At 42.5% G+C, this 20,857-nt stretch overlaps 1 protein-coding gene across 5 annotated transcripts in view; it reads right to left on the reverse strand.

Annotated features, from left to right (window-relative positions):
* Positions 1–20,857, reverse strand: part of RGS20 (regulator of G protein signaling 20) — a 423,936-nt gene that overhangs the window by 63,422 nt on the left and 339,657 nt on the right. For all 5 annotated transcript variants that reach the window (XM_069220174.1, XM_069220175.1, XM_069220177.1 and 2 more), the window contains one exon: positions 18,950–19,036. In XM_069220174.1, the coding sequence (XP_069076275.1) occupies positions 18,950–19,036 (87 nt within the window). The remainder of the gene's footprint in view (positions 1–18,949; positions 19,037–20,857) is intronic.

Genomic DNA, 20,857 nt, shown 5'->3' on the forward strand with positions numbered 1-20,857 from the left:
AGCTTGGAAATTGACTGACGTACCCATCTGCTCAGAGTGGAACAAAGACCTTTATTTCTTTTATTTACAATCAAAAGTAAAAAACAAAGAATTGTAGAACCTAAAGTCTTTAGTGGTCTTCCAATCTGCTGCAAGCTCCCTCCAGTTGAAGGAGAGGAGTTTGTCCTCCTTGTCCCAATGACCCTTGCCTTCCAGCTCCTCTAGGGTTTCACTCCTAACTCAACAGACTGGTGCCCATTATTAGCTGGAACTGGACAAGGATTTAGTAAAGGATCCCTTTCTATAGATTGTCTCTTAACAACCACCAACTCAAATCCTGAGCTATCTGGGGAGTTGTTGGAATCTAGGTATTGTAACTGTTCGATGAAAGAGCCCAGTGTTTCAAGTGATTGTTCACTAGTGGCTTGAGATTAAATCCAGATCAAGAAACCACAGCCATCGTAGAATCTGGATTTTCAGCCAGCCCCTGGCAGAGTGCCAGAGGTTGGTACAGAAGAGTTTGGAGACTAATGTGAAGAGACTCAGTCCTGTTCTGTGGTAGGAAGACATGGCCTTCTTTGGTAATGAATACCGTTGTCATGAATATTCTCTCTTCAGATGGAGTCAGCTGAGACTTCTGGATATTCAGGATGAAACCCAGTTGATGAGGCAGATCGGTCGTTGTCTTAACTGCCTCCTGTGCTTTAGAAAAGGAGGAAGCACATAGTAACTAAATATCATGACAGGGAAATATGGATACCCTCATTAACTGAAGGACTGCCACCACTGGTGCCAATACATGTGTGGGTTCTCTTGGTGACATTGAGACATCAAAGAGCAAAGCTTGGAGCTGATAATGCACGCCTTACACTCCAAATCTGAGGTATGGCTGATTTTCAGGATGAACTGGCACGTGAAAATAGGAGTCGGATAAGTCCAGAATTGCTAGGAAATTGGAGCAATTGTATGTAGAGATCGTTTAGAAGGCCTCTACCAAGACAAACTTGTTTGGAGTCTTTAAATTCAAAACTGGATGATAGAAGGCGTCTATTTTTGGCACCAGAAACAGGATAGGATTGAGTAAAATCCTTCTCTCTGAGGTGGAGGGACTCTGTCTCTTTATAATGGAGTAGGTCTGAAGCAGTTTTTTAGAAGAGTCTTTGATAGAAATGTAATATTGTTCTTGAATTACAGACACCACTAATAGGTCTGTCAAATAATAAGTCCAATTAGGAATAAAATACTATAGCCTTGCTCCCCACTTTCACATAGTCTTTTCTAACATTGATTTTGATGGGGTTGGTTTTGGCATCAGTATTTGTTTGCAAACATGGCCTTCCAGTCACAGGCTTGGCTTTGAAAGGCACCTTTGCTATCTAGCTTACTTGCTGCCCTAATTTCTAAAGAAAGAATTTCTTCCCCGTAAACAAATTAAATGGTTTCAAGATCTTTTTCTGATTCCAGCAATCTTTGCACCATTTTGGTCCGTTTATACCCAAAGACATTGGGGCCAGCAAACAATTTTTTTTTTACCAATGATATTTGCATACAGCTTTCACTGTTGCTTCGAAAGGATTCTCCAGCTGACCCAGCCGAGGTAGTTGCTGCCCAAAGGCTATCAGAAACCACACTGGATAAAAATTGCAACAAAAGCTCCATCTAGCCTAGCAACCGAATTGGATCGCCATTTTCCTGTAAACAGTCATACAGCTCCTGAAAGTCTCTTGGCAGAACCTGTCTGGCATAGTCAGTGTATGTATTGACACTTGTGCCAAAATTCAATGCTGCGTATGCTCTCTTCAGAGTGGATTCAACCTTCCTATCCACCACCTCTATCAGTGTAGATTCTTCTGATGAAAGAGAGGAAGAAGAGGACATGGATAACAATATCGTATTGACCTTTGGGCTGTGCTGAAATTTATCATCAAAAATTTCAATGAGTTATCTTTCAGTTAGGCATAGCAGTTTACATCCTTCCATTCTGTTGGACCTGGCCCTTTTTGCGGGTTTATCCCCAGACTTTTTGCCTCCTTCCTCTGCTGATCAGTGCTAAAGTGCAGGTGTTCTCCCTTCTAAAGTTGGTAAGATTGGCGTACACCTAATTGGCACATTTAATTTACCTATAAGTCCCTTGTACAGTGGTATCCCTATACCCAGGGCCTGTTAATTAAATGCTACTAGTGGGCCTGCAGCGTTGCTTGTGTCACCCACGCAGGGCCTGTGTGCGCAGTTTTCTGCCACAGGGACCTGGCATCTAAATTTACTTGACAGGCCCAGAACTCCCCTTTTACTACATGTAAGTCACCCCTAAGGTAGGTCCTGGCTTGCCGTATGGGCAGGGTGCTGTGTAAGTAGAAGGCAAGACATGTGCCTGGTTGCGTGGCCTGTCCTGGTGGTGACAAACAACCTATTTGGTTTCTCACTGTTGTGAGTGCTGCCTTCTCATAGGATTGCATTGGCCTTATGTCTAGCGTGTATTGTCTGATTTATGAAGGGTAGCGTAGGCATGTTTGGTATGGTTGTAATGGTAGTGAGAAATGCTGCTTACCGGTGTAGGTGGATTTTTTATTATCATTACAAAAATGACACTTCTAGAAAGGGAGCATTTCTCTGTCCTTATGACTCTGGTGTTTTGCAGCTTGATTCCAATCCACATCTGTGCAGAATGACAGTTGGGCTTTGTGCATACTTTCCAGACAGCCTGGACACAGGGAGGTGGAGGTGTCACAAAGGTGCATTTGCATTTTGAATGGTCTTCTTGGGCTGAAAGAAGGGGAGGCGGGGCACACATGCATCTGTAAAGGCTGTGTCCTGGCTTCACACAAAGGGCTTCTTTGCCCCCAACTGATTTCTGGATTCTGGAGCCTCTGCTGGAGGAGAAAGGGGACACTACCACAGCCAGTTGTAATTGGCTGGAACCTCCTCTCCCCCTCTTTGCTAGACCTTTGCAAAACTGAGTATAAGTACAGGCGATTTTTCCCCACAATTAGAGACACTTTTAACACGACTGTCAATGGACACAGAATGCTGCTGGAGGGACTCACCAAGAACTGCCTTGGATTGCTGCTCCTGTGCTGACCTGTGACCTGCAGGGTCACTAGGAGGAACTGCCACTGACTGCAACTCCTTGTGCTGGCCTGCTGCTGGGCCCTGCCGCTCTGTGCTCCCTCTTTGTGTCCCCAGGGGCTGGGTGCTGTGGCCCCTGACCCCTGCAACTGCCTGCATAGTGTCTGGAGAAGTGCTCTGCTGACTGCCTGGGCGCCTGGTGAGGGCTGGATGTTCTACTGCCAACGCGCCTGGAGAGCGTTTTTATTTTGTCTAATTTAGCGCCTTGAGAGCACTTGCCGTGGTTCTTAGTAGAAGAAATCACCGCGCGACCTGGGCCGGCTGTAAAATCTGAGCTCGTCTGAAACGCGATCCCTCAGGTGCCCCCGGGGCACGAAGATTCTAAACCTGGAGCGAACATGCTTCTAGTGGTGCCCCCGGGGTGAAGTACGCTCTGAGGAGCGCCCCCGGGGCACCAACAGGCCCCAACTCAGCCCGGATCACCACTGCAGCCCGGGTGGGCTGCAACAGACTCGCGCACCAGATCGGGTGCGGGCGAGTCCGTGTTCCAGGGATGGGCGAGGAAGGAAGCCTCGTTGGAGGCCACCCCGCACCGCTAAGTCCCTTCTTCTGGTGGAGAACAGGCAAGGAGGGAGCCTCATGGGACCCTTATTTGTTAGAGCTCGCGGATGGGGAGGAGGCACTGCTTGGCCCGTTGTTCTGTTTTTGGCTCTCCCTCACCCTCCCCTCTGGGGATGGCCGGTCGTGCCCTGGGGGAGCTACAGAGTTTGTAGGTACCCGGTAGGGGCACAGGCCCTAGGAGGGGCCCCTGCATAAAAGCAGAGGGGGTGCGTGCTGTCCCCCTCCTCCAACCATAAAACGACCCCCGTTTTGGAATGGAGGAGCGCCGGGCGCCCCCACAGTTTTCCTCGTGGCACTCGAGATACCTTCATCATAAAGACAGGTACTTTGGGTGACAGCATATTCATTTGGGGCCTTTAGGGTAATATGTTTCCTACTTGCCATATATTTTCTGATCTTCCTTTGATGGGAAATCTGGGAATGTAATGCTAACCTGTTTTCATGACTTGACCTGCATCTGTTAATGTTCCTTTTATGGGCATTCCATGCTAATATGTTTTTATGACTTGCCATATGTGTTTCCTAATGTTCCTGGTATGGGCATTTATGAGGATCTTGTGACGTGCATTATTGTAGTAATGTTTTCCTGACTACTGCTTATGTTACAGAATAATGAGTAACCTGTGTGTTATATGTGACTACTGCTGATTTCTGCAGGGTAACAGTACTGTGCAATATTCTGACAACTGCTTGGATAGCAGGGTATTACTGACATGTTGTGTTTGGTCTAATGATGTTGTGTACAATACAGCTTATTTTTATATAACTTGGTGCCATCTTTCCTTTGTAGTGGGGATAGTGCGTCAACTGTGTTGTGCAAACGCCTTACACATTGCCACTGGGATAGGCCTGACTGCTCGTTCCAAGTTAGCAAGGGGGTGAGCAGCTGTTATCTTGAGTGTGTAACTCTCTTGCCCTGACTAGAGTGGGTGGTTTCTGCCTGGCTTACGTGCATACCCTAGCCAACCAGAAACCCAATTTCTAACACATTCCTTAACAATATCTTTAATAATATCATCTACTAGCTTACCATCTGCTGCAATACGAGTGAATTGTGCATAAAAGCCTTTCTCATGTTGAGGTGTTTGCTCAAAACCCAATAGTTCATCTATATGGACCAACACATCCTGAAAACATGTCCTTTGCACACATTTCCCTTTTGGGAAACAGTTTTGGTCTTCTCAAGCTCCACCCTCTGCCTCATTGCTTGGAGCTCATTCATTGCAGTGTCCACTAACTCCTTTATCATCTGTTGGAGGTCAGCTATGGACATTTGGAGGATCTCTTCATTCTTTTTCTGCTCTTCAAGATTATGTTGCTTTTGCAACCATTTGCCCTCCATATTTCAGCCACTGAGTTGTGTTGCAACAGCAGTTTCCTTATTTATATGGTTGTGAGGTGACCAAATCTCATTCCATACCAGATTTGGAAGCCTGAAACCAGCCTCCATTCCTCCCAGTGGTACTGGCGCTCCTGAATACACTTTGTAAACACAGTTCCCGACCGGCCCACCTGAAGCATGCTCAAAACCACTACCTGGTCCGGCCCGGCACATAACTAGCATGATGATCGACCTGTCTGGGGGCTGAGGCTGTCTCACGCTGTAATGACTGGGCCGAGGAGAACATATGAGGGTATAATGAAGCTTAGCTTGACTTCTAGCTGTGAACTCCTCTGGTAAATATATACTGTGTAACAGCCAATGAAAATGCAGCATTCTAGTAGTCTGATTCACAGTGTTTGTTAAAGTTATTAAAGGGATCATAAACTGCAATTGATATGATTTTTAAAGAGATAGATGAATAAACAGTTTGAAAAAAGTAGGTCGGGCATTGTTGCATAATTTTGGATCTAATTATTTAAATGGCTGTACAAGTGGCTTTAGGTATTCAAATTAATGTTAATATTGTCATGGTCCGCTGTCCTTGAGGCAATCCACTTTAGAGTTAAAACTATTTTGTATGCAATATATAAAGATCTGTTTAATCAAGATTTACCAATGTCTAGTCTTTGGTCGAAGATACTTCACATGTAAGAGCTAATTTACAAAAATGTGTTTAAGTATTTTTTGAGTGTGGAGTGACATATGTTGTTTCTTTCACCTTTTTTCATTTCTTTGAGTTACAGAACAGAAATAAAGACACTATGAAGTTGTAGGAGGTAACACCTGGGTCTGGTTTTAACTACTTGGATTGTGCTCATCATTTTAGCATTACATTGCAATTCCTATTGCTACTGTGTTGATGTTCACTTGTCTCAGTGCATCACAAGTAAGTATTGTTATTCACATTTGTGTAACAAATATTTAAAATAAATGCATTTTGTCCATATGTATGTATGAAGACATTAATGTTTGATGGCTGTGCGTTGCCTTTTTAAGAGTTAAGAATGTCTACAAGTTTGTAATTTGTCCTGCTTTAATTCATACGCACATGCATACATCATGATATAAATGTATATACCTGGAACGGGCATTGACCGTAAAGGAATGTCTACTTACATTTTAACTCCCTGCCCCCAGGATACAGGGGTAGGTTATACAGAGGAACAAAGCAAATCTAACTGTGCTTTTAGTGTTCTTGTTGCACTTGCTCGAAAATACCTAAACAGACTACGGCCCTATAGTACATTCTTCCTTCTCCGCTTGCATCAATAGCTCTTGTATCAAAACATTAGTTTTCATTAATTTAAAAGTTTAGATGGAACTTGCTATAGAACTATTGTCAGCACCCTGGCTCACCATGAGCTCTGGATGGCAGTGCGTGTGGCACTCAATGGACCACACAAAAAATGATCAGTTTCTCAAATCTCACATCTTCATTTAAGTGGTTGTATCTAACAATTTAACGACTCACTGAACTTTTGCTGACTTAATTTCCTTTCTATTCGTTTAGTCTCTGTTTTGTTGTTAATACAAGTAGTGAAGAGTCCATCCATGGGGCACCATAAGAGACAGATAGTTGGAGGCCCATTATCTTTCACAGCCACCGAGTAGTAAATAATGAACTCATTCATCCCGGGTCATGTGTTCCTTAGAGGTAAGGCATGATGCCAGCCTCTGCCATCGTCCTCAGTTGGTGTACTGGAGGGGAGTAGCACAGACCCCTGCAGCCCACGGGTGGCCAATCCTTCCGTGGGATCCGTTCAGCCCTAAGACAATGAATGTCTATGAAAGTTCGGACCCTCATCAATTTGGCAAGGGGGGCATAATTGTGCGTTTCAACACTGTAGTAATAGAGATATAGTGATCATTGAATTGGTTGTTTGCTCTGATAAATGCCCATGTGTGCTCTCTTCATCACTAATATATTAACTCGCAAAATTGTACTAAAGCTGTAACATGGCCAAATGCAGAGCACTACTTGGACCTTAATAAAGAACCCATTATGAAGAATTCTCAGAACCTAAATGCCAATTATTGCTTTATGGATTGCAGTGATGAGACTATTATAGTACGTTCCTCCAGGAAGGAAATGTCTTTAAAGACCCTCATTCATACTAACCATAATCACCCTCCTTGTCTTAACCGTAACTTCAACCATAACTTTAACCCTCCTCCTAATTTTCAGCTTCATGCTTATAGTAACTAAATACAGTCCTTTACCTATCCTAACTTTAACGCTGTCCTTTTTAGTAACTCTTGCCCTCTTTATTCAAATTTTATTCCAAACACACATGTTTACTGATAACGAACTACAATTCTTCAAAGTAATTTTTATTTTCGTTAAACAATCATGAGTTCTAACTACTTTTCTTCATGATCTTTTTTCATAATAGTATTTCTTCCTAACAGTTCTCGCCCTTTCCCGTAATTCTACTGTTCACAAAGCACACCGTTTCCTTGTTTCATTTTATTCAATATTCACTGTATGGTGTGTTATGTAAACAGCATGGGTATTGAAAGTCACAGCTAAACTGATCTGCACTGCCTTGCACTGCCTTGATGACTGGGACGAGAGCTACAATCTTCCAAAGAAAAAGTCATAAGAAATGCTTGCTTAACGTTCTTGTTCACCTCCCAGCTCCAGTACAATACTTAATGTTTCTGAGGTAGCTAGGATTATCAAAGGTGAGAGCCTTTTCCTTAATACTGGAAGGACAAGTGCTACTCACTTTTAGAATAGAGCTCTTTGTTGTATAGCAGGAGGGAAAGAAAAGTGTACATTTCGCATGGTAACTTTCAGCAGCTTAGAAGATGAGAGGGATAACGTATAAGGGATTCGGTGACCAGTCTGCAGCATTATAGAAAATAACTCAGCTTTCTACACCCCTTTCTTCAAAGGGCAGGCATCAGGAAACCCCAGCACTTTCACCTAGAGCTTGATTGGTCCACCAGTCCTAAAATTTCATTTCTTTGGATCGGCACTATTGTTACATAAACTGACTCACTCTGTGGTTTTGACTCCACTTTACAAAACTAAGGGGGTCATTCTGTTTTGGAGGAAGCACCGGCAACAGGCTGGCGGTGCTTCAATGGGGGATTATGACCGCGGCGGAAGCGCTGCGGTCGCACCGCAGAGACCGGCGGTTTCCCGCCACTTTTGTCCCGGCAGGAGTAATCCTCCAGCAGCGCTGCCCAGGGGATTACGAGTCATGAAAAGGCTGGCAGAAAGGGGAGTCGCGGGGCCCCCTGCCACGGCCCGTGCAGCTAAAAGCGCGACTGGTGCAACTGCACCCGTCGCACAGCCGCAACACCGCCGGCTCCATTTGGAGCCGGCTCCTGTGTTGCGGCCCAGCGGGGATCTCCTAATGGCCGCGGAAGGAGTGCGGCTGCATTGGTGGCCGCCCGGCGTTCCATTGCCGCCCGCCAAGGTTGTAATGACCCCCTAAGTTTTCTAAAAGTCATTTTAATGATAAGAAGATTCCATGGCAGTCCTGTTACAACAGTTATTTGCTGACGGTTAATTTTGTCAACACACTTTATCGTTTAACAGCATCAGAGAAATGACCACTTTGTGTGACTGTCCACATGTATAAAAGATCAAGGAAACAAATTCACATTTAAATTTTGAGTGTGGAATCTTTACTCCAAAATTGGATGTAGAATACAGTATAGCAGAACAATAATCTCTGTATACATGTCACAATGTGGAACTACTAACTTTACTTGTTAGAGAAGACATGATGAAACAGGTTCAGGGTTTCATTGATGCTAATTAATTATTGGACCATTTCCATGCAGGGTTGTGGCAAGGGAACGGCATGAAATGGAAGTTATGTCAGTGATGGACATTCTAAGTCAGAGTTTAATGGTAGTGGTGTTGGAGCTCTGTTCCATTTGGACCTGTCTGCTGCCTTTGACACCACCAACCAGACCCTTGGCCAGGAGCTTCTAAACTGTCAAGTTCAGAAGTCCATACTAAAAAATTGTATCTAATTTCTTTCCAGTAGAATCCAAGTGGTGAAGCTGTGGCGCGTCTGGCTCCGAGACCCTGTATTGGGGTAACCTGTAGGTCTCTATTTTATCATCTATACTTAAAATCTAAACACGAGCAGTGGCCATCTTAGTGCATGTGCAGATGCAAAGGTCGACATGAATGTGAATGACACGTAGCTGGTCTTTAAACTGACCAGTCAGCCTGACAGTGGGTCCAGGCTATCAGATCTTAATTTGCTTAGAGGCCATTATATGGTTGTTGGCCTCAAATATTTTGAAATAGACTCCATCAAAGACAGGACCCCCTGACCACTAAAATATAGTCCCCTGTATTGGATGTGTACATCTGGGACAGAACTATGGGCCCATTCACACACCTTCTAAAGAAGTAAAGAGATGGTATTGGAGTTTCAGTTCCACTACTGGAGAGAGAAGTAAAAAGATTAAAAATATTTTCCTCATATCAGGAGCATGAAGTCCGATTTCAACATTAGCCTGGAAATTGGGATAAGGAGATGAATGGTAAATATTATCTTCAAGAATACAACTCTTAGAAGTATTTGTAGACGAAAGTGCTGAGTTGAAGGTGAGCTCTTGTCACAATATGAGCTGGTGGTAGGTTACTGGAGATGATCTATACTAATGACAAACTCTATGGTTAACAGACAGAAGAATTAGACCTAATTTGGTAAGGGAAATCCAGGAGAAGGCATGTAACATTGAGAGTTTGTTCCCTCTTAAGTTCTTAGTGTTCAAATAATGGAGACATAGAGAGGCAAGCTCGCTACGAAATTCAGCCCGAGCAAACAAAACCCATTTGTGATGGTGTACACTTTCAGATAACTTGAAGATGACATAGAATGGTGACATAGTAATATTCCAATGTCGAGCATTCCGTTGAGGAGCTGCCGTGACAGAGGAGCTGAGCAGACCTGCTTCCTGTATATCTGAAGCTTGCTGAATAAAGAAGCATATTGGTACATCACTACCGCCTGCCTCGTTAGTTATGTGCTAGGAGGACGCACACTACACCATTGAAGAAGACACAGGACATCGAGAGTTGCGCACATGGTAGTCTCAGTCCTTGAAGGGACAGGCATTTCATGGAGTCAAGAAGTTTGTAAAATGTGAAAACTTCCCCTTACTGAGTCACTTTCTGCACTCGTGTCTGTCCTGAATGATTTTTAATTCGCACGTATTTGGCTTCTTTGCCGTGAACTGGGATTTTGGAAGTAGTATTAATTGTTTTGCCATTGGCAAGATGAGCACTCATGCACTTGTTCAGCCTGCATAGGCCCAGTTTAGTGTGTGTGTGTGTGTGGGGGGGGGGAGAAGGAGTGTAAATCTGACTGCTGCTGAGTGTTGTAGTAATCGCCCGCCCCTACAATTATCCTCTTACTCGAGAGAAACATGCGAAAAAAGTCAGAAACATGCGAGGAAAGTCTGAAACATGCTGGAGTTGTGTCTATAAATGCTGATTTCACATTTAATTCCGAGTGAAAACTTTAAATATGAGGAATTTGCTGCAACCTGTAAATACTTTCCCCCAAGGTATCCATATTTAAAGGCTGGTAAGCACCTTGCCCTTTACCGGCCCACTTGGATTCAGGGCACAATAATCTTTTCATGACTTTCCTTCGCGTTTAAACATGTCACAATCCTACTCTTTGAAGCCTCGCCCATACAGCCATCTATTTTTCTGCTGTCTTCCTATGAATTTATGAAGGCGTCATGTATGCAGGCCCTGTTGTTTACGATAAATAAGATCTTAATGCCACAGACGTTGATGTCCAGCACAAGACCTGTTAAATCATCATCCTCCTCAGCCAAGACGCTTTTGCAAATTTCATAAATCTTGCCATTTCTCACGGTAGTATATGTCAACAATGCAGAAAAATCACTTGTACGACACAAGGACAATGAGGTCCTCTGTGCATGTGATCACTGGATGCAGATGAGCACTTCAAGGAAACAACCTGAGAAGGGCAAGCCTTATGAGAATCTATGTAGCTGAATGAATTTCACAATGCTGTCTTTGAGGTATGTGTCAGTGTCAGAAAGTCCTAAAACCCATTTGCATACTAGGGCCCGCACAAAGAAGCAGATATCCTTGTTTACATTCTTTATTGTGTACACTTAGCACTGCAATGTAGATGTCTAAGCACTGTATTCAATTTGCCCACCTACTAAATGCCTGAATTCACTGTTGCTTGGGGGGGGGGGGGAGGTCACTGCTACTGTTAGGAGTGAGGAGTAACTACTCCATGAGCCCTAACTACTTGCTTCTCAAGGCTGCCCGTTGGCAAAGCAGGTTCCACTTATGGGTCCAACAATCCTCCAGACTGTTGGAGTTAAACATGCTTCCAGAATCCGGAGACCCCACCAGTCACAACACCTTGCTGCAGGTCCTCTGTCAGACGCATGCACTGTTTGATGCAGTCACCACCTCATTGTGGGTGTACTAGCTAAACACCACTGACACCTTAACAGGGTTGTGTGCATATGTGTGACTTTATTTAACTATTTACAGACCTGTGCAGAGGCTAAGGACATTTAACGTAGATTTAATAGAGGAGAAGTTCTAATCATGTTTGCTCTGCTCGCCATGTTTGGCCTGTGTGTCTAGTTCCTGCTCAGGTCGAACATGGGCATCATGTATTCTATGTGTCCTCCTGGATGAAAAATAATTGCTCTGGCCCTAATGTTCAGAACTTCACATTCTGCCTCCTTGAGGATTCACAAGGTTGGCAAGAGCAGACAAAACATATCCATTGACTCCATCACAATACATTCTCTGCAGTAAACAAAAAAAATCAGTAAATGGCTGGCAATACTTGCTACAACAAAATTCTGGCACATTGTTTTTCAAAACACAATAGGTTTTCATGAAGCTGAAAAGTTCTACAATGAGGTTGAAAAAAAACACTCACAGTATGAAAAGATACAATCCTAAACTATCTGTGTTTCGATACGTAACTCCGCATTCGACAATGCAACAGTTGATGTTTCTCTGTATCATTGCTGTGTTTAAAGGTCTTCAGGGAGCATTTAAAAGCTTTTTGCTGGGCATCCACTGCCCTTGTCCCAAAGGGCTGTATCTAGTCAGATTTGCATGCAATCCAATAAAACAGTCAATGAGAACACCCTCCATTATGTTTCTAAATGGGGATTATATCTCTATTAATTGGTTGGTCTTGAAACCTCAGATGACTACTTTATCTGAGTAAATGACCATTAAAGCTTTTCGTAAATGTTTCATGATAAGCATTTGTACAGAGATACATTCTACAGGGATTTGGGGATTGCTCTGATTAGATGACAAAGCAGCTGCTTCCAAGAGATATAACATCAACAGATTAGGTAAAATACTTCGCAGTCATTTCATAAACCATAATCCAAACCTAAATTGCATGTCAACTCATTTCTCTGTAATCTGACCTTCAGCATTGAGATGTAACATTATCCGGTAATACGTGCCATTTGCAAACGTCCTGACGACCTATTTGTCAAGGTTTGTAACTGTTTTACAAAATCAGCTCAACTGAACCAGATGCAAACGATTTATTAAAGTCTACAAATATATTCCTTATGGTCAATTGTATGTAAAGTTCCTATTGCTAAACTAGTTATAAATGAGACATATGCCTTTCCTCTAATAACTTTGGACACAGTTAGAGGCAATGCGCACAGACCCCTTTTTGACAATGTTTAAGCACCTTTTGAAAAAAGCTTAGGTCACTAATTTGCTAAAACAAACATTCAAACATTGATCCCATATCATATGTAATTATTGGTCGATCAGCAGGCAACTTATATGCTAAAATTGCCACCCCAGTAATGTGTTATCTTTACCAGCTTTTGAACTTGGAGACTATTTTACTTTACTTTCCCCATCAAACACTAGGGTCTGGGGCTTTTGACAGATAGTCCAAATTATAAGGGTTTTGCCTATTTCAAGTCTGTTTTCCGTACAATTGATGTCTCCTTGAGCTACCATTATCATCCAGCTTTTAAAAGAGACTTTAGCCAATTCCTCTACAATTTACCCTTAACTTTCCCGTTAGCAGTTTTACTGTGTGCAAAGCTTAAACCTCAAGCGGTTACTAAAGAGATAGTTAGAGAGCAAGAATACCCAATAGTAGATAGTAGTGCATAGTAGTAAGAAACGTAACTGTCCAATAGGGCTTTAAGAATAATTTCTTATGATAACAGTTTATTCCGTGGACTCTTGAAAGGGACTAGCTATGGAAAAATGATAAATGTCTACCCATAGGCCACGTCACTGAAACTCCTCAGAGTGGTTTAAGAAAGCTTCACTTTCTCTGGCTACACTTCAAGAGGAGTCTCCAGGTCTGCACTCATCAACTCTTGAGGGATACATGTTTGCATGCTAGTTCAAGAGGTTAAATGGGAATCAAGATAGCAGAAAGTCTAGTTTACTGTCTGGCTCTTTCCCTGATCCTTGCAGTTGCAGGGATAACAAGGCAATAGAGAAAGTGAGATTACTAGTGTTCCCTACTAACCAGGACACTGGGGACGTATAGCTGGATTTAGAGTTTGGTAAACAGGATACTCTGTCACAAAGGTGGTGGAGTACCCTGTCCCCCAAAATGATGATGTGCTCATTTTAATTAGAGTTACGCAGGCCATCATGTTTCTGATGGTGGTGCCACTACCGGATCTGGCACTGGAAACCTTACACCAACAACCTGATGGAGTTGGGGACATCAATTTAGACTGTCAATCAGACTGTTCACAGCATATGGTCTGATGTACTTTTTCAATTCTGGAATGCCAAGTAAAACCTGCCAGTCCCGAAAAGAAAAAAAAAGAAAAATGATATCCACACACTAGGAAAACCTCCCTGGGGATCAGCTTCATTCTTTTTTGTGGTCCAAAGACAAACTCCTGCTTTGGGAGTTTGATTTTGAAAAAAACCCATAAAAGTTGGCTGAGTGGCTGTCTGAAATATGGCAGCCACTCAGCAAACTTTCAGTGCCATCAGAGGAGCCACTGTGCCTACCACAGTAGCCGCTGGACTCATTTCACAATCTCTGCATGCACCTTTTCGTTTTCCAATGTGAAATGGGCAACAGTCATGGTGTCCAGCTGCACTGACAATAAACTACATCCATGCCTGCAATCTATGTATTTTATGTTTTTTCCATGTTAAAATTTTTGCTTGCACAAGTTTTAATTCAGTGTTTGTGGATACAAAGTGTACTTTTTAACTCTCCCTTTGTGAGGGTAAGTTAAAATATTTTACAACCATTTTGGAACTCACTAAGTGTCAGGGGAAGTTAAGATATTGTACATTTGTTTTTAACTAACCCCCGGGTACAATGGCAGATACAAAATGGCCACATATGATCATGATCCACAACAGAGCCGCAAATCTTAATGCCTGGTTTGCAGCCCTCTTTGATTCACACAACTAAAGAGGCAGCCATGTTCCAGTTTCTAGAGATTGTAACAGATGTGAGCTGTCCCTAATAAGGGACTCAAGCTTTACTATGTAGTAGAGACCAGGCCCCACAGAGCACTTTGGCTTTTGTTTGTGAATCGTGGATGGGTGGGGGTGTCCAGACCAGTCCAGATGGATGGGTGCTAAAAGCCGGCATACAACATCAATAACTTCTCTGTTGTTTTCCCCTTTCTAATCCAGTGGAGGTGAATATACATAAAAAAATGGTATAGGATTAATGAAGACTTTTACTTTTTCCTCTTTAGGTTTTGCCTGCACAGAGCTTGTGCTGTGCTTGTGAAATCTACTGTATTTGATATAAATCTTAAAAAGGGCTTACATTCCACCCTTACTTTTCATTTGTTCGTGGCTTGTCACTTAGTTTTTGTTCATTTATATTGATCATGGCATACTATTTCCTGTTTGTTCCAGGTGTGTTTATTTTATCAGTGTCCTAAGGCCTAACTACTCCTTTTTTATCTGATTTTGTGGAACTTCTTTTCTTAGGTTTTGCCTGCACTGTGCTTGCGCTGAGCTTGTTTTGTTTGTCCTGTACCCTTTACGTAATGTCTCCATGGCTGAACGCATTTCAAGTGTGCTTGTTTTATGTTCTTGTCTGATGCCTTTTACCTAAGCAGCCTGTGTCAGCACGCATTTCGGGGGTGCTTCTAAGTTGCATGATTTTTGTATTTTGAAGCTTGAATCTCGTAATTTTGGCTTTTATTTTAAATGCTGAGACTCATAACGCTGCCCCCCACCTGAGTCACCTTTTTTGGGAAATTGGGCTGCATTGTCAATGGGTTAGGCAGGCAAAACCGGAGATTGTTTAGTCTAATTTTGCATTGTGTCTTGGTCACTTGCTTTTGCTGCAGCTGCTTTGTATGAAGTTTGCTTTGCCCGGCCTGCCTCCAGCAGGAGAGGGTGGAGGGTTTTGTTTAGTGTCATGTCAGTGCCCTTTCATGTCGGGCTGTAAAACCTTCTTGTTGAACTGTAGAGCAAAGCATACCACCACACAGATGACAGCAACGCCTCTGCCTGGGAGACAGGCATCCAACTCTCACTCGAGTCGTCCTCTCCTCTTAAAAAGTGATACTCTGACATTTAGAGCAAGCATGTATTTTATTATTACTTGTTTGCAATCATTCCAACTACTAGACACTGCTAGTAATTGTAATTTCCTACCTAATAACTCGAGAGTTGATCCCTTTGTAATCAAATGTTTAAAAGTACTCCCAGGCATTCTTAAGGGAAATGTTTGAATTTCTAAAAATTCAAATGAAGCACTTCCCCACTCCTTCACGAACAGAGGAAACTTACTACTTTTCTATAGCACTGGGCTACTGTAGGATGCCAGCTGCCTTCCAAAGGTAATTAGAACATAAATGCAAAGCCACTGTTATAGAGATGAAAAAGTGCTTAATGAAAACACTGTAAACTAACATACCAGCTGTTGCAGAACTATGGGTGTAACCTCGAGTACCCATTGGAATGCTCTGTATTTCAAGAATTCAAGGTATAGATAAGGGATTTGTCATCTGAGGGCACCAACATTTTTAACACATTTGTTTCTAAAAGCACTCGTATCCTGATCTGACCTTCCCTCACTAGCTGTGCAGCACAGTCACCTCTGCTTGAGGCAAAGGGAGAAAGTGTTGTGCAAGCATTGAGCGAGCCTGGAAAATGCCACCAAGCGTGGAAATGCAGCAAAAGCTACCAACTTTTTTTTTTTTTTTAGAATACTTCTACACATTACGATTGCTTCAACCTATGGTCATATTAGTAGTCCTTGCTTCGAGAAATGGCATCAGGATGATGTTAAAGATGCTTGACGTCTTCGCCAGTGGAAGGTGGGACCTTGAGTGAGCTCATATCTTAGTTAATTTATTAACTATGTGCAGAAAACAGGCAGATGGTTGGGGATTAGTCAAATGTTTCCCTCTCCCACTATCCATTGTGTCCATTGTTGCAGCTACTTCCCTTCTGGCTTTCTACCCTTGAGCAGTAATTTAAAAAAACGCTGTGATGCAGTCATTGCTTGCCATGTCATAGCGTTTTTTTCTTTACATTAAGCTATTTTGCAAAGCAGTCTGCACTGCTGAGCTGCATGTCCAAAAAACAATGACAAGGCCAATAGATCACAAATAGGTGAAACCTGTTGGCTTTACCAATGCTTGTTTTTCTCTGGCACAGAGAAACTGTTCTCTTCCTATATAATAACAAAAAAAACCTTGCTCCCACGAAAGGTGGTAGAAGCTATGTTGAACTCATTGGAGCACAAGTGTGGAAATGCCCAATGATGAAGCATGCCATGAGTATGTGAGTGAGGGCCTTGGAATTCCCAGTAGCACATCTCTCCCTAATTGGTGTTTTCACATATGGTTAACCCAGTTCTTATTTTGTTTTTTTGAAATATGTCGATAGGTAGAACAGAAGGATGGGCCTTAGGACCTCTTTTCCCTTCTTTATGAGATATAGAATTTTGCTATTTCCATCTCATTTCGCTCTCTGGAGGGCTGCTTCTTGAATATTAGGTCATATCATCTCTTCTGCAATAACCTGGTGGGTTGTTTTCCAAAAACAGTCATTAATAATAAGTTCTCCATGTCTGGGGTGACCAATATTGGCTTACAAGCAATTACATAAAGGAATGTGGGTTCTATTTTTGCTATCCTATTAGTGAGTGAAGTGGAGATAGTCTTGTGCTGAGGCACCTTAACTTGGACTTCTTTGATGCCCCATACCACGAAAGGAAGGGGCCACCTATTTGCATCCCAAATTGTGGAGACACATACAGCCAAGTGACTCCTCGTAGCCTCTAAGATAATTAAAGAGTCTGTCTTCACACACATTTTGACACAGAATCAGTCTTCGTGCACTCTTAGGTGAGCTCTTGGCCATCAGAAGTGAGGAAGGTGGACTACCACCTTTAGATCTTTCCGAGGCATTTAACAAAGTTGACCACAATATTTTAATTGATTGTCTGTGTTTTATGGGTTTCACTTATCCTGTGTTGAGATTATTCATATCCTTTTTGGGAAGATCAAAGCCAAGTCACCTCTTTCCTCGCTTTCCACTACGTTGAGGGTCCCGTCACCAATGGAGTATTTCAGAGGATATTACTCTCTTTGCGTTTAATTTTTATGTTTAGCAATTAGGGAGCTGGCGGATTATTTTGGCTTTCAATTTTTCTCCTTCATCGGTGATAAACAGTTTTTGCCTAAGTTTTGACCTATTGCCCTAGCCACCAGTGTGAATATCTGAAATCAAAGATGAAGAGTGCTAATTTTGTTAAGTTAAATCGTGACAAGACAGTGATCCTCAGTGCTGGAAGATGACGTATGCTGGTCTTCCAGTCTGTGGCCAGGCCAGTATAGTCGTTTCCTTGTCTGTACTGGTAAAAAAAAAATCCTAATATTTTAGTGTCCTTTTCAATCAAGGGCTCTTTCTTAGCACTGAAATGTAAAAAGTCTGATCCACTGTTTTATTTAATTGAAAGTGATGAGGAAAATCCTCCCTTCCAAACCGAATTGTAAACATGTCACAAATGTGAGGGGTGAGAGCATGTGGGCACACACCTGCATCGTTACTAAGACTGGGCCCTAAGACCTTCAGAAAGGCTTCAGGGCCTCACTTTATGGGAGACTTAGCTGTGATCTTTGGAAATCTGATCATGTTATTTAAGATAAACATGTGTTGCATTGGTGTCTGATAAGATAGTGAATTCAGCATTTTGTTTGACATATCCGGTGTTGTACAGGACTCGTCCTGTTTTTTGTCCACATGTTAAGACCACCCCTATGTGCCTAAGAGGCCTCTGTGAATAGGTGCGATACTTATACTGAAAGTCTCCCATTTGAAATGTTTAACTGTGGAGGAGGAGCCTTTCAGGTACTTGCCTCGGATGTGGAAAACTTTGCAGCTCAGATAACTCTGTCAACGAACTCAGTCAATCATTGAATAGTTTAATGCAGCTAATCACCAGAGAGGTTATCCAGGTGCTTGCAAGACCCGAGGGACTCAGATAACTCATTTTGCTCATTCTGAACATGAGCATGCTGGAAAAAGTCTATTTATTTGGCTAAATTCCCTGATTTTGTCTTGGTCTCCCATTTAGGTTCCAAAAGTCAAGGCACCCTTGATTAAATGTGGGCTATTTTTTTTGGTATCTGTGTAACACAAGCCTAACCAAGACACAGCAGAGTCAAAAGCAAAGATACACTGAATGAGCAATTCGAGAGGTAGCTGTGTTTGGAGAGCAGAAGTGTACTGTTTCTGCATTGTGATGTAGTGTACTTTAAAGAGGTGTGTCTTCACCTCACTTCAAGATTGGAGCTTTGTTGAGGATACGTTTGGGATTACAAAATGTTTTCACTGTCCACCTGCCCAACCTTGGCCTTTCAAATTTAGCCTCCTCTCCTGACTGTATCCATGGACCTGCTTACCTTTCTTCAAACTCTGGGATGCCTTCGCTTCTACCTTCACGCGATGTCTTCCGCGCACGCTCCTCTTCTTGGTTCCTTACTGTGAGGCTGCAAAAGACAAGTAGAGAACACAACTAAGCTTCCACAGCCAGTCATCCTTATTTTTCGGATATATGGTTTTTCAGAACCATATTGTAATATATAGATTACACAGAAAAAAGTTCTTAGGTAATGTAGGTATTTTTAAGGCAATTAAATATTTATAAAACTGGGCACAAACAAATAATTTGTGATATAAATACCAGCAGGCAACAGCTGACACAGGCCTATTTTAAAATCAATGTTAATATATTTCTTCCTTTTAGGCATTTCTCCAGCATGTTATCCTAGAACCAAGAGGACTTTGGCATAAGGCACGGTTATTGCACGTTTATTCCTGTTGGAGGCACAGACACCAACAAAGATATGGGAGGCACTTTGAGACCACCGAGGTCAACGTGTTTGGCCTTAACCCAATTGACAGCACTAAGTAGGGCCTCATTATGAGCTCCCCGGTATTCTAGGTATTACTACTGCACCCACAATACCATTACTGGGGGATTGGGTAAAACCAGGTCCCAGTATTGCAAAAGAATATCGTTTTTATCATAAATTCCCATTTTTGGCCAAAGTAGGAATAACGGGCCACTCCTAATGAGGGACGGACTCTCCATCAGTATCTTTGTTGTAATAATATTGCTCACTCCCTTGGAAGCAAATAGATGGGCATCTTCTTTGGACTGCTTTACACCTGTGCATTCATTCACGTAGTCTGAGCACAAGCGACAGAATCCCCCTGTTTGGGTTAAGCCACTGTTCTGCAGTAATTTCCCGCAGCCGCCAATTGAATGCAGCTGGGGCACACGGAGAGCTCGCGGGTCTCTCGAGAGGAGGAGTCTCCCTCAGGATTACAGAGGTTTGGAGAAGCGCTGCTCAGTTCATTTAAAATGCTGGGCTTTAGGAAAGAGCACACAGATCTCTACAGAGACTGCCCAGGAGCTTCAGCTGGCAGATGGGGCATTCAGCACAAAGCTACTAAAAGTGCAAGTTACAGGGGCGACATTAGGCACATTCATGAATAGTATGCATTGCACATCCTATATCAATATGGTATGTGGCTGTATTAATCTACCAAAGCATTCTGGGACACCCGAGGTGAAGATGGTGCAGGCTGAGACCGATATGATGCTAATTAAATGATTGTTAGATATATGCAATCTAATATTATAATACCATAGTTAGTTTTTGTGGGTTTACAACTTGGGGTGCACTTCCAAACCCTCATGTACAACAAATATGGATAAAAAAAATCTATAACCTTGAAAATGGCATAACAGCAAGAATATTAAAGTAATGTTTACCATCAGTAGCAGTAGATGGCAACGGAATATACATGAAGGACAATATTGTTTAATTTGTTTGACTACACGTATAGAAATAAAACAAGTTCAATATTTTCTCCTTCATTCACTACCCTTTTATTAAAAAAAATAGCACATATTTAGGCAGTAAGGTTCTTATAGCAACACATGAAGAAACGGTACCCATAGTGTGCACTGTATTAGTAAAGGTCCTTAATCCATTAGATTTATAATAAACACTGGTAAGTAACTCCTTCTTCTAATGGATACTTCTACCTGCAGATTCCTTGCCTCTAGGATAAATACGACAGAAGTACCTGCCAATGTGGTGGATCTGTGGAATGGCTAAGGCCAAAAAAGCCCTGCAAGAATGAACAAGCAAAATACCTTCCCTGTCGGACCTGGCTGTCAAGGCAGTACTGCTTCATAAATTTGTGTACTGATGCCCACATTACGGCCTAAAAGGCACTTCGCACACTGGAGCAATAGTAGCAGCCTTGTCCCTGGTAGAATGGATTCTCAAAGCTTC

This window comes from Pleurodeles waltl, chromosome 2_2, assembly GCF_031143425.1.
Source record: "Pleurodeles waltl isolate 20211129_DDA chromosome 2_2, aPleWal1.hap1.20221129, whole genome shotgun sequence".
Taxonomy (NCBI): Eukaryota; Metazoa; Chordata; class Amphibia; order Caudata; family Salamandridae; genus Pleurodeles; species Pleurodeles waltl.